At 39.2% G+C, this 14406-nt stretch overlaps 1 protein-coding gene across 4 annotated transcripts in view; it reads left to right on the top strand.

Annotated features, from left to right (window-relative positions):
- The first annotated feature begins 2001 nt into the window (after window positions 1-2001).
- The window catches only part of lrig1 (leucine-rich repeats and immunoglobulin-like domains 1), a 119164-nt gene continuing 106759 nt past the window's right edge, over window positions 2002-14406 (top strand). For 2 of the 4 annotated variants that reach the window (XM_067998864.1, XM_067998863.1), the window contains exon 1: window positions 2002-2510. In XM_067998864.1, the coding sequence (XP_067854965.1) occupies window positions 2278-2510 (233 nt within the window). In that variant the 5' untranslated portion in view covers window positions 2002-2277. The remainder of the gene's footprint in view (window positions 2511-14406) is intronic. The other 2 variants (XM_067998862.1, XM_067998861.1) reach the window with 1 other exon arrangement.

Below are 14406 nucleotides of genomic sequence, written 5' to 3'. Positions count from 1 at the left end.
TTGTTTTTTTACATTCCGGTCTCAATTAAATTCTGACCGCGTTTAAAATGATTGTTAATTCGTTTCAAATGAATAACTTGTCTATAAATACTGTACATTGCAGTTCCGGTATATGGCGCGCTTTTGGACCTTGTGCCGCTGTTTTTTAAACCATGTGCGCGAAACTTCCTGAAAACTTTTCCTTCTATTGCACTTTTGCAATATTTTAATATCAGTTTTTTGGCGATTAATGTAATCTACACTCGCTAAGGCAAAGAAACAAGTTCACTCGTAGATCTTTTGTGCATGTCGCTCAGACAACCCGTGTCACATATTGGAGATGAATCGACAACTGAGACCCAATGAGAAAGTGATTTGAATAATTGGGTCAATTTCTCTAAATCTTCATACGTTTGTTTCAGGCCGGCAACAATAACAATAAAAATTCTTCAAAGTTATCAGACGTTGTGGGGATACGATTTTAATGGAGAAAGGACAGATTACTTTCCGCAATTGGAACAACGAATGGATTGGGCATAACGATAATTAATTTATATCTCTGACTCTGCAATCTATGTATAATCTTATTACAATACTTCGCTTTACTGTTGATCATTGTGTATTGTTTAACCCTTTTATTTCAATACGTTTAGACGACCGTCAAACTGGTCCCATTTCATTAAACACATAATAACAATCCTAAATACTTGTAAACAATTTTACAACACCAAGTTATAGTCCAGCAATTTTATTTTAAATTCACAAGCTTTCGGAGGCTACCTCCTTCCTCAGGTGAACGATGTGGAAATCCTAAATACAATTATATTGATTTCAGCGTATTGTAACTTAATTCGCAAATTCTCTATATCTTAGTAAAATAAGCTTATAATGTCCTAATAAAAACAAGTTGTGGTTGTTGCAGTTACAAATAATAATTAGCAATATTTTGCTCAACAAAATAGAGTGTCTGCTGTGTTCTTGGTTTCTGGATTGGGAGGGTACACTATTAGAGAAAGACATATATCTTAACCAAAGAAAAACATCGGCAGTTAAATTCGACCTAAGTTAAAAGCAACCTTTAATCGATTTCTCTCTCTCTAAAGAGCTCGCAAAGTTTGTAGGAGGTTCAAAATATCTCCTATGATAACAATGAAGCTGTATGTGTATTGTTTTAGCACAACTATTTATCAAGAAATAAAGTAATATGACTAGGAATTGAACGTATATTGCAATGAAAAAAAAAAGTTATTGCTTCTCTTGCGAATGCTCGGGAATTATTGTTTGCCTACCTTACAGCGAGCAATGTCGCTTAAACACTCTGCTGTGTTTTCAGTAAGATTTACTTGTGGATACTGTTTGGTGGGGACATTGAACGCCACAAAGACTATACTGACGTGCTTTCTAATCATCAATGTATAAACACTGCTCCATGTAGTTAAGAAAGCCGGTCAACCAAAACTAAATTATCAGCGTAAAAAAAATATTTTGTTGTTAGATTAATTTTTGGCGCTGTTTTTAAATTTCAGCAAATATATTTTCTATGCCTGGAAAAGCCAACAAAAAAGACGCCAACGTGCACTTGACATTATATATTTTGCTTCCATTTGATTTTATAGCCAGGTATGCTGTTTGTAACCCACGGGCATATTTGTGGCTCTCTCCTGGGTCCCATCAAACGGGGAATGGATTTTTAAAATAAATTAAAAACAATATAAATAACAAGTAACATTTACAGCTTAAAGTCGCGCTTTCTGTGGTAAGGGTCCCACTGGGCATTGCCCTTTAAAGGCAGTGGCAGAGGTTAGAGGAGGTGAGAGAAGTGCGGGACTTTTCACACCCGAGCATTGGGCGGGGGGAGGGAGGGGAGGGAGGGGGGCGAGACCTCTTGGAACCCGCCCCCTTTCGCCCCTTTTTTGTGATTGATGTTCCGATCATCCAATAGGAAGCGCCGAAGGGTGAATGTTTGTTCATGTGATCGGAAAGCTGGGCCAATGGGAAGAAGAAGGGGGGGGGTCAGGAATGTCTGGTGCATCCAACGTGGGTCGCGGCTCGAAAGCGCGAGCGTGAGCCGTTTAATATTAACGAGGCAGCTTCTCATTATAACCAGAGAGCTCGCATCGCCGAGCGCATCGAGTAGCGGTCGCCTTGTGTTGCGGGCCTTCTGAGTTCGGTTTTTATTTTTGGTCGACTTGAGCTGGAGAGACGCAGAGAGAGAAATACGCGCAGTTGGTCGGCGTCGCTTGGTTCGTTTCTTTTTCTCAAGCTGCGGTCCGTCTGCGTTACAAAGTGTGATCCAAAATGGCGGCGCTCGGGCTGCGGCGCTGGCTGCCGGCGCTGCTCTTGGTGCTGGCGCTTTCGACCCTCAGGCCGTGTTCGGGCACAGGGCTAGGACGTGGACCCGGCTCCCATTCCGTGACCCCGGGGCCCTTGCCGTGCATCTCGGGCTGTACGTGTAGCGGGGAGCAGCTGGACTGTAGCAGACAGGCCTGGACTCACATTCCTCGCCAGCTGCCTGCCTGGGTCGTCTACCTGTAAGTACACTCGAGGTGTTTAATGACCTGTTGCAAGGACCTGTCAGGGTTGGGACAGGGGGTACAATCCACCGCTGGCATCTATTAGCTCACTGTACTGACGATGCAAACCAACAACATGGCTTTTAGCACAGCTTCTAAATTGCACCGATCATAGAAGCCAACTAAACTAATTGTTCTAACTCATTTGCAGATTTAAAAAAACACAATAATGTATAAAAACTAAAAAAATGTATTGTAGTTTTCTTTCTTTTTAAATTTTTTTTTTAAACTCCGGAATTATAATCATCCTCAGAAGTGAGCCTTTATGTTCATGCCTTTCGAATATGTATCTGTTGTGCAGAGATGCATTTTAATTAACACGAGTTCAGGAATGTACCGAGGTACCTTTTACTTTTGGTAGTGGACCGGACTTTGGAGTTGTCATGGATTGTGCTCGTTTCTGAATTGTTTATGTTGAAGAATACTTAAGAGTTTGGCATTGGGATTTGTAACTGAATGTTTTCCCGAAAACGATCTGCATTTATTGACAGAATGGAACGAAAACGCCCAGTCTGAAATCGGCAACCAAAACAAATGACTGTTTAGGATGAAAGATAAAACGGTAAAAGTTTCAGAACCGAGACATTGCAACTGATTAGTGATTATTTGCTTTATTTTTGGAGTTTGGAATATTGACAGATTGTTGCGAAACAAAATCTTGTCGAGAAAGAAGTTTTTTGGGGGTGGTGATAAAAGAACTTTAATTTTCCTTAATGGTTTGCATCGCTTGTGCCTAAAGCAGGTGGCCGAAGAAAATCCCATACCTAATAATAGAGTATCAGAAAAATGAACTGAATGCTTTAAGGTTAACCCAGTTTGTTTAATAAAAGTGAATTTTGTCGGTGTTATCGAATACCTCGATTTAATGTAACACTTTAAGTTTCAAAAGAAAGTCATAGACATCGCATTGGAGACAATGCAGACGGCGCAATGTACAGTCACTCTGTTCTCGGAATTAACGACCTATTTAAAGTGCCGCAGATAACTGTTGGAAGTTCTTTTGTCGTGGATGGGGTGGATTAGTTAAACTTTGACTTTGTGTTGTAGCATCTTCATTTGCAGTTTCTCCTGGTTTGCCTCTCCTAGCTGTGCGAGGCTAAGTCTTTGGAGTGCTAATCCCATAACTAGGTAATTAGGCGGCTCACTGTGTTGGATGGCGATGGAGTTTTCAGATATTGTTCGTCTCATTGTCACTGCGACGTGGTTCTCATTCACTCGCCTGTTGCCCAGAGATGCTGATTGGCAGCGTGCCTGCCCCCAGTTCAGTGTCCATATGGTCCAAATGCCCGATGCAACTCGGGTTTGCAAGTCCTACTGTAGCTGTGTCGGTCAACTGAAAATGCTAGTGTTGGAAAAAAAGTAACTGATAGTATAAAAAAATTGAACTTGATTAGAGTTAATCTGCATGAAGTTACATTTGTCCGGTTATTCCCGTAGACCCGATGCATTGTTAGAAAATAGACTCTATTAATCGTCCTGTCTTTTGGTGTCTCGAGTGCGCAAACTCAATTCGTGGTTTTAATTTTTGAACGCACGGTATAGCTGACGGTATTGTTTAAGCATTGCTATGTTTTACTTTCTATATACATCTGTTTAAATTGTTATGCATGTATGATTATCTTGGGACTTTTTAAAGATAAGAAACAAACTGTTTTGCCAGAGGCAGTCTGTTAATGCAGTGTTTATCAGTTGTAAAAATATTGAGAATTTTTTTTCATTGTCTGCCCAAAAAGTTTACAGGATTAATTGGTAACATGTTAGTGATTTTATTGACCGATAGCAAGATACTTGAAAGGACAGTGTTAAAAACAAATTCTTTGTTGCTGCCCTAATGGTTTAGCAAGTTTATTCAATGTTGAACTGAGCTGTACCAACCAGAAAAGTCATAGGTCCAATCCCCAGTCTGTTAAGTTAGCTCACCTCAGGTGGACAAATGTAAGGAATCTTACAACACCAGGTTATAGTCCAAATTGGTTGAGAAAATAAGTACCAAAAAGATAAGTACAGTTTTTAATGCAGAAGAAAAAGTATTTAATGCTTTCAGCATAGCATACAATTTCTGCCCCAATATGGTTATAACTTTTGTTTCATAGGACCATGTAAATTTAAGACCTATTCTTACACATATAACAGACAAAACTTTATAATTAATGGCTGTACATGTATAAAAGTATGCTGATTGAAAGTTGTGGAGCATATGCAGTACCAAATAGCTAAATATTCTTTCTTAAAGAAAGTATGACAGTTTTCCTTTTATTTTCCTTTTGGCAGCTTTCATTTTAAATCTTCTTGATAGTACTGAAATTTTAAAAGCAACTTAGGTATACGTTTTCTTTAGACAAGAAGCAGGAAGGGAATAATATGATCTCTAGGATCAGTGCAAATTGGCCTTTTCCTATTCTGACCGTAAGGTCTTCATTTCTAAAAGATGTTAAACTATACAATGTAAATTCAGTAATGGTTCATGGATATGACACATTTGTTTAATGAATTACAAAATTAAATCATTACTACATCTAGAAACAGTTTTCACAATAACACCAGAAGTGAATTTCATTCTACCTGTAGAATATAATATTCTAATATCCTTTTAAAATTAAGGACATACAGTTGGAATAAAAAAGCATTCAGTTTGCCTACAACCATATTAGTCCTCTGCATCCACAGTTTTTCTTTCCCTTTTGCCTTATTGTCAGAGAGAACATCGATCTAATTTATTTTTAAATTATCAGTACTCAAGATTTAAGATGAAACTTGTTCAGATTGTTATCTGAAACTCTACTTTAGAGTGAGTGTATCTAGTTTTGGTCAACTAAGATTTTGCACTGGTTTAAAATAATGGATACTATGATCTTGAGAGAGTTTTTGAACTTCGTATGTTTCTCTCTCTCTCCATCCATAACACAATTACAGCAAATGCAAATTGAGGAGGAAATGCAGAGAAGTCTTGCTTCCAAGGCTATGTAACAATCATATGTGCTCACAATGGGTGCAGATTTAAAAAGGAGAGTGGTCTGTGGGGAAAGTTCCCAGGAGGATTTGTGCCATGGTACATTAATTAGGGGACTTAATGTTGTAAATTTCCCATTGCAATTGATGTCAAACCACAAAGTCTGAATATAAAAGAGAAAGTTACTAAACGTACCATTGTTAGTGCCTGATTTTGCATTAGAAAAGAAACTGGCTATCTTAGCAAGAAATCAAGAAGAAGTAATAATTTTCCAAGTCTGATCAGAGATTTTGGCTAATCCTTACAGGTTGCGTATATCCTTTTGCTAAAGAAAACTTTCTCACACTTCAAAAAAGACTTTGAACAAGTAATAACTTCAAGTTTTATAGCAATTTGCTTAAAATCAGCTGAGACTGACCTGGAGAAATTGGATCATGACCTTTCATTCTCCCCATCTTAATTCTTTGAAAACAGTAGTATGATTTCAGCATTAAAATTCTGTTTTTTGGCACGGGTGAAGTTGAACAGTACTGTGATTTAAGTCCTTCAAATCTCTGTTATATTTGTTTAATTCTACTTTAGAGTTTTTATAAGATTTATTTTTTGTGAAATGCTCTGTATTGAAAGTTGAATATGTCTTTGTGTTCTTGGTTTGATGGTTTTGTTGGTTTTTAAGTGTTCCCTCTGCTATTGGTGCTTTATTACTTTTCCTTGTTTTAAAATTCTTAATGTTTTTACAATTCAGAAATGTGTGTGACTTGTTAATCATATTTGGTTTAAGAATATGTGCTGTTTTGCATTTTCTGCAGTGATTGTTTTCATTAAACATTTTCCTTAGAATACTTCCCATTTCAAATTTGAATTTACATCAGTTAAATATTTTAAAACTTTAGAGAATAGCAGATTTTTGTATAAAAGACATTTCTAAATGTTAGATTTTTTTTCCCCCTCTCCAGTTTGTCACCTTTATTTGTTTAGTAATTCATGTCCGAAGCAGATTGAGCAGATAAAATAGCACAATGATGTATGGTACCAAAACTCAAAATACTGTGGTTGCTGGAAATCTGAAATAAAAACAGAAAATGCTGGAAATACTCAGCAAATCAGGCAGCATCTGTGGAGAAAGAAACAGAGTTAACGTTTCAGGTCAAAGACCTTTCGTCAGAACTGGAAGAAGTTGAAGATTAAATAGTTTTTAAGCAATTACAGAGCCAGGCGAGGGAGGTGATGCTGAAGGAAAGAACAAAAGGGAAGCTCTCTGATAGGATGGAGGGCAGGAGTAATTAAATGACAAAAGGGATGATGGGACAAGTAAAGAAACAAAAGATGGATCAAGAGGAGCTGTAAGTGGCAACAGCAGAACATTTACCAGCATCTGCTGTCCGAAAAAATGGGAGCAATCGTTATGATCTGAAGTTATTGAATCAATGTTGAGTCCGGAAGGTTGTAAAGTGCCTAATCAAAAGATGAGCTGCTGTTCCTTGAGCTAATGTTGTTCCTCTTTGGAACAGTGTAAGAGGCCGAGGTGGGAGTGGGATGGGGAGTTAAAATGACAAGCGACTAGAAAGTCGGGATCATGCTTACAGGTTGAGCGGAGGTATTCAGCAAAACGATCACCCAATCTGCGTTTGGACTCCCCAATGTAGAGGAGACAGCATTGTGAGCAGTGAATACAGTATGGTACAGGACTGTATGATACTCTGGCTAGGTTGCCATAAAACTACAATTAACCAAGTATGTCATGTTTAGGAAACTCATAACTGGCATTTTTCTTCATTTTAAGACCTTTTTTTTGTTACTTCAGTTATCTTGTAATACAGCAATTAAAAAATCTTAAGAGTAAGAGTTGCGGTATTTTAATCCAGGGTCTCCATGAAGTTCAAAACTGCAAGGGGAAAGAAATGTTAATTGGTTTGGTTTGGGGATGCAAGAAGAATTCCGAGGCTGAATTTAAAAAAAAAACTTAAATTCTGTTATTTGTGTGAATATTTTCATAACTAGTGGATCGTTCATGGTGTTGGATGATATGCTGTTTATAATGTGAGGAGTGCACTATAGTGTATAATGCATTATTCTGTTGCTAAGGTGGAGCTGTGTGCCATCGAGGCTGAAAGCTATAGTATATAATGCATTATTCTGTTGCTAAGGTGGAGCTGTGTGCCATCGAGGCTGAAAGTCTCCTCGTGTTAAGGGTGAAGTTGATGAATTTAATTGCAAACTGCAAGGTACTGCTCAGTCAGTGACTCACTCTCTTTCTCTTTAAAATAATTTTGTATATGTCTACGGATGTTGTCTATGTAGACTTACAGAAAGCATTTGAAAAGATTCTGCGCAAGAGATTATTAGCAAAATAAAAGTGCACAGAATTGGAGGCAGCCTTGTGATGTGGGTTGGTAATTAGTTGGGAGTTAGACAGAGTAGGGATACAGGGAATGTTCTTTGATTGGCAGACTGTGACAAGTGGTGTTCCAGTGGGATCTGTACTGGGGCCTTAGCTTTTCACCATATATATTAATGACATGGATAAAGGAATATAGAGTTGTATATCTGTTTGCATGTGACACTAAGTTAGGAGGCACATTAAGTTGTGTAGATGGGAGCAGGAAGTTTCAAAGGGACATAGACTAAGTAAGTCGGCAAAACTACGGCAGATGGAGTTCAGTGTGGGGAAGCGTGAGATGATCCACTTTGGATCTGAGAAATCAGAATAATTTTTTAATAGTGAGAGACTAGAAGCTGTGGAGAAGCAAAGAGATTTAGGTGTCCAAATATATAAATCACTAAAAGCTAGTGCACTGATACAAAAAGCAATCAAAAAGGCCTCCCTCCCTGGGATTTTCCTCACGTCATGTCTGAGTTTGTTGTCGACTAATTGGTAGAGATTGATTGCTATGCTTAGTCAACAACTCCATTATCATTGTATCATTCCATGCAGCTACCAGGATGGTAGAAGGCGAACTCGACGGACCTTGGACTTTTTTCGTCTAGCAATTCCTATGTTCCAAATGGAATGTTGGCCTTTTTCTCTAGGGAGTTAGAATTCAAAAGTGAGGAAGTGATGCTTCAGTTGTATAGATCCTTGATCAGACCCCATTCGAAGTACTGTGTTCCGCTTTGGGCACTTAACCTCAGGAATGATAAATTGTCTTTGGAGGTGGTTCGGTGCAGATTCACCAGAATGGTGCCAGGGCTTAAGGGTTAAATGATGAGGCAGGTTGCATAAACTTGGCTTGTATTCACTTGAGTTTAGAATGTTGAGGGGTGATCTAATTGAGGTATTTAAAATGATAAAGGGATTCGATATGGTAGGTGCAGATAAACTATTTTTGCTGCGGAATTCAGAAGAAGAGGACATAGTTTTAAAATTAGAGCTAGGCCATTTAGGAGTGAAATCAGGAAGCACTTTTTCACGCATTGGTGGAAAACTGGAACTCTCAAAATAACTTTCATTCATATAGCGCCTTTAATGTTGTAAAACATCCCAAGGTGCTTCACAGGACCGTTATCGAACAAAATTTGACACCGAGCCATATAAGGAGGTATTGGGACAGGTGACCAAAAGCTTGGTCAAAGAGGTAGGCTTTAAGGAGTGTCTTAAAGGAGGAGAGAAAGGCAGAGAGGTTTAGGGAGGGAATTCCAGAGCTTAGGGCCGAGACAGCTAAAGGCATGGCCGCCAATGGTGTAGCAATTAAAATCGGGGATGCACAAGAGGCAAGAATTGGAGGAGTGCAGAGATTTCGGAGGGTTGTAGGGCTGAAGGAGGTTATAGAGATAGAGAGGGGCGAGGCCATGGAAGGATTTGAAAACAAAGATGAGAAATTTAAAGTTGAGGCGTTCCCGGACCGGGAGCCAATGTAGGTCAGCAAGCACAGGGATGATGGGAGAACGGGACTTGGTGCGAGGTATAGATTAGCCAGTGATCTAATTCAATGGCGGAACAGGCTTGAGGGGCTGAATGGCTTACTCCTGTTCGTATGTGTAACAAAGTGTAGTGTCTGGAGTGTAACAAGCACACAAAATGCAAGATATATTTCATGCTTTTAAAGTCAAGTTGAATTACAAATTCTGAATGGAAGAATTGAGCTTGAGTGTTTTATGCACATTTATCTTTGTAATTTTTTTGTAGGAAGGATTACATTTTCATTCATTGAATTTGGATATTTCAGAGCTTTCTTGAGTTCTTTTGGTTGGTGGAGGGCAATGGTTATGGTTGCAGGTGCCATAAACAAGTACATTTTAATTGCTCATGTATCATATTAAATGCTTTTTCTTTATATAATGGGAACAGTTACAGTCATGAGCATGTGGTCTTATCCGATTTGGATCTGTGCTGCTTATTTGCCAACCAGTAAGCAATTGCATAGAACTCAGTAGTTAATCTTTGATCCTTGTGTTCTTGTATATGTAATAAATGTTAACAGGAATTTTGTCGTCTTTCTCTTCTTCCCCCCCCCCCCCCCCCCCCCCCCCCCCTCAGAGTCTGTTGTGTTTATAGAGGTTGGGGCAGGAAGAGTTGAGCTGTCAACCTTGGCAAACAGGCCGATTGCAGTTACGTGCTTCAATTATGTTACAAGAGCAAAATTCTACAAGTGCATTGTTTGAACATTAAATATGAGCAAGTTGTTTTTAGACAGTGCAACGTGGTGAGTTAGCACATGGTCTTTTATCATCTTGTGTCTGGGTTAGAATCCAGCTCATATTGATGGATTGATATCTTTCCTACTCTGCTGCTGTAAGGATCCTTCATGAAACAAGTGTAACAGTCTTAACACAGTTCCTGATGGCAGTGAGCCCATAGCATAAAGCTGCCCCAAGATAGGCACTCCATTAAAGAGCCATACAGATGGCTTATATAGGTAACAAAAATTTCAGACTGGTATGGCAGGAGAGCTCTTCAGGAGGGCTGCTGGTTAGGGACACATTATGCAGGAGTGCCTGTTGCTGACATTGGGCGCATAGAATGGTAAGTCATCCATTCCTTAGTAACAATAGTAACTTTTATACTGATTGTTGTTTAGATCTAGTTCCGTGGTCTATGATTCTGTTGTGGAATAAGGGAGAGACAGACCTAGTAGTATAAATGCTGGGAGCTGTCTCGTGGATGGCAATTTCCTTGAATCTGACTTAAGCACTAGTGTAAAAGTAGCAAATAAATCTAGTCTTGATAAGTGTAAAGGTTCACTTTTTAAACTTTTTTTATGGGGAAGATGGGTGTGGAAGACAAGAGAGGGACATTGGTTGCATTCGTTAAAAGGAATGCTTATGGAATCATACTGCACAGAAGGAGTCTATTCAGCCCATTGTGCCAGTGTCGGCTCTTTGAAAGAGCTATCCAATTAGTCCCACTCACCTGCTCTTCCCCCATCGGATTGCAAATTTTTCTTTTTTGTTTTTTTCTATAATGTGTCCTTTGGAACGATACTATTGAATCTGCTTCCACCACCCTTTTCAGGCGGTGCATTCCAGATCCTAACAACTAGCTGTGTAAAAATTGTTTGTTCAGGTTCTCCGATACTTTCCAATAGTAGACGGAAGACTTTTTGGATAAGAACATTCTTGCGTTATGTTAACGAGTTTCATTTTGGCTAGAAGGTGTTCACTTTTGACTATCCCAGGATACCTACTGAGACCTGGCCCAAGTCTGTTTGCTAGGCACTAAGTGCATGTACCTTATCCAAGTAAGACTATTTTTAGTTTAATTCTGAAGGGGATTTTGTTTGCCAGGTGTTTATACTAGCCTAATGCAAATTTCCTATTTTTTTCTAGTCTCTGATAAAGCTGATGGAGTTTTGAAAAAAATTCTCGCACTTGTATACTTTCCTGGGCGTGTAAAGTGTTACAAATTAGAAACTGATAAGCACTTGTTTGAAAGTAGTATGAGGGAGAACTACATTTTAGTACCCCTTTTAAAGTGGTAAAAATTGATTACTTTTTTGGCATGGATGTTTGCTTTTAAAAATTTCTGCTGAATTCTAATGACATCTCAGAACACTGACATGGCAGAGAGTTGCATTTTGGTATTATTGACTATTTTAGGTACGGAAGAATCTTGACTTTATATTAAATTTTGCGCTCAAATTAAATTGTCTAACCAACAGTATGGGAGATGTGACTTAGAATCCAGATGAAGCATCTATCCAGATTGCTTGAGACAAAGGAAATTCATTTAATATCCCAATGATCCTCCACACCTATTATTGGGATGGCTTGGTTCATTTGCGTTAAGCAGGGGTTAGTTGCCATTGAACTTTCATAAAAGCGAGGGCGGTATCCAGATTAATTGGCTGGCCAATCCCAGACGAGGAAGGAGTCAGAACAAAAGGACAGATAACCATGTAGTCTGGGGTCATTTCGATAAGGTCTGGGTAGGGAGCGCAACCTTGCGAGAGAAAATTTGCTCACTTTTAGCTCCGAGCCGGTCAGATTCAGAGAAAAAGCAAATGTTTAGCCCGCTAACAGGATGATTGTGGAAAATTTACTGCCGTTAAGTTGAAATCAAGTGAGATTACTATGACTGTTACTCCATATGTTCATTTACTGACTGTAAATGACCAGATATTGATTAGCAAATTAAACTTTTGATTGTAATGTACATGGGATTACTTATAGAGGAAACTAGTGACGCTAATGCCCAGAGAATAACTCGAACGGACCTGAAATTTGTAAGGGTTATGGTGCTGAACTAATGTATATAGTTTAAATGATGGGAATGATATTCCCGATTTCGGTGAAGTATTCAGTGAGTGAAAAGTATTATAATGCAGATTTTAAAAAAAAATACTGTTTTTGCGCTGCTGAGGATTCCTATCTTTCCTAAAATGGATGAATGAGCATTAGCGGAGGTGAGCGGATAAAAGCTGCTTTTCTTCTCACAAAAAAAGAACATTATGTAGCACCGTTCATGACCTCAGGACATCCCAAAGAGTTTCACAGCTAATTAAGTACTTTTGAACTGTAGTCACTGTTGTAAACTAGGGAAATGTGGTAGCCAAAATGCATACCTCAAGCTTCCACAAACAGCAATGAGATGATTTCCTGGCAATTAGGCCAAAAATCTGAGGTAATTTCTGCTTAATGCCGATTTTCGGCGCAGAATGTCGAGGAATTTCGGGCATAACTGACGTACACCGGTTCTTGCACTATGCCCGAATTCCCTCGATCTTTTACTCCTGTCTCTACCCCCGTGTCCAAATGCGTTGCAGCTCGTTATAATGGCTCCGGTTCCGTCCCCAAGCTAAATAACCGTAGACGTGAATTTTCTGCAAGTATGCTGGTTCAAAATCAGTGTAAAATTATGCCTGGAACTTTAGGCACATCAGGAAACGAGACCATTTTTCTGTTGCGTATTGCAATTTTTTAAAGCTTTTTTTTAATCCCCTCACTGAGACCTGCACTGTGTTTTCTGTTTCTTCCACTAGTTTACGCCATTTTTTTTTACCTTCCGGTGTATACTAACGAGATTGGTGGAAAATTTAGGTATAAATTGACATTAGCAAAATGGGCAAACGAATGGGTGTCATTTTGGACCTAACTTCCTGATTATCCCCTGACATGAAATTCCATTCCAGTATGTTTGTGATGTTGGTTGAGAGATAAATATTGGAACTCCCTGCTCTTCGAATAGCACCATGAAATATTTTACATCGATGAGGCCTTGATGATTAATGAGCATGTGTAGCTTTCCTCAGCTGCACAATCGAATCAAACGGGGGGGAGTATTTTATTCTCCCATTAGTCAGTGAATTTAACAAATGGAGAAAAATTTTAAACATCTCATGGAAGTGAATAGTGCACAGGAGGCTTTTTTTTTGTCCGTGCATGAATGTAGCAACCATTGGTGGATATATTGCAATGGAGGAGGAAAGCAGGCCTCGGACTGCTAAGTTTCAATGCCATATGAATCACAACAGGCAACAATGGTTGGATATGTGTGCGTGGTGGTGGAAGAGCAGCTCAAGAGGGCACTCGAAGTTATGACTCAGTTTGTGAGTCCACAAAGGCCTGCAGTGACAGTTGGCTATCTGCAGTGCACTACCAGTGGATTCAGTGGGGCTCTTCTAGGCATCTGAGAATCTCTTGGCAGTCTGATTATTTGTCTCTTTGTGCAAGAACATCAGTTGTCCAATGAAAAAGACTACAAAATATAGTAGAAGTGAATTATTTTTATTCAGTTGTGGTATAAGTGTTCGATGTCACTTTCTGGTGTGATTGCCTTTTATGTATCCTGAACTTTCCTGTGCTGGTTGTGCATGTTTAATATTAAATGTTCAAGCTGAAGGAACACTACTGGTGGGTGGCTGCACAGTAAGCTGCAGGGGATCTCGAAGAATTGCTGTCTGTACCTGCATCATTGCCAGAAGTCTCCTTTGCTAGAGTTGCTGTGGGCTGAATGCTTTGAGGTGGCACCTATTGCAATTTGTTCAGGGCTACATAATGGCACTGAACAGCTGCTGACCTGAGTGCCAGCCAGCTGCTCCTCTGCTACTGCACTGCTGGAGGATATCATGTTCACTTATTGGCCAGCGTGTATATAGTGGCCATCTGAGATCTCAGAATCCTTCTGTGTTGTCCAATAGAAATTGCTGACTTGCTACAGGCGTGGCTATGGTAAAACTGTTTTAGCCACATGCACTAATTTTATTAGAAAATGGCTCGTACACAATATAGGTAAATGTATTTCAAGTGGATGTTTACTTGACAAACATCTACCACCATTCAGTGTGAAACTTTCTTTCACCAAAGTTTGGAATTCTGGCATGAATTTATCAGGCACAGTATATCTTGGTGCAGCATCTATTTCGTTCAGCAATTGCGGGCAGTATTTTGACTTCATCAGCTTGATTGCTGACAATACTTGATTGACTTTCTCTGATTTTTGTATTCTACTGTTTTGGCGACGTAGTT

Source organism: Heptranchias perlo, chromosome 17, assembly GCF_035084215.1.
Source record: "Heptranchias perlo isolate sHepPer1 chromosome 17, sHepPer1.hap1, whole genome shotgun sequence".
Lineage (NCBI taxonomy): Eukaryota > Metazoa > Chordata > Chondrichthyes > Hexanchiformes > Hexanchidae > Heptranchias > Heptranchias perlo.
Note: the sequence above shows the minus strand (reverse complement) of the source record. Positions and strands in the feature narration are given on the sequence as shown.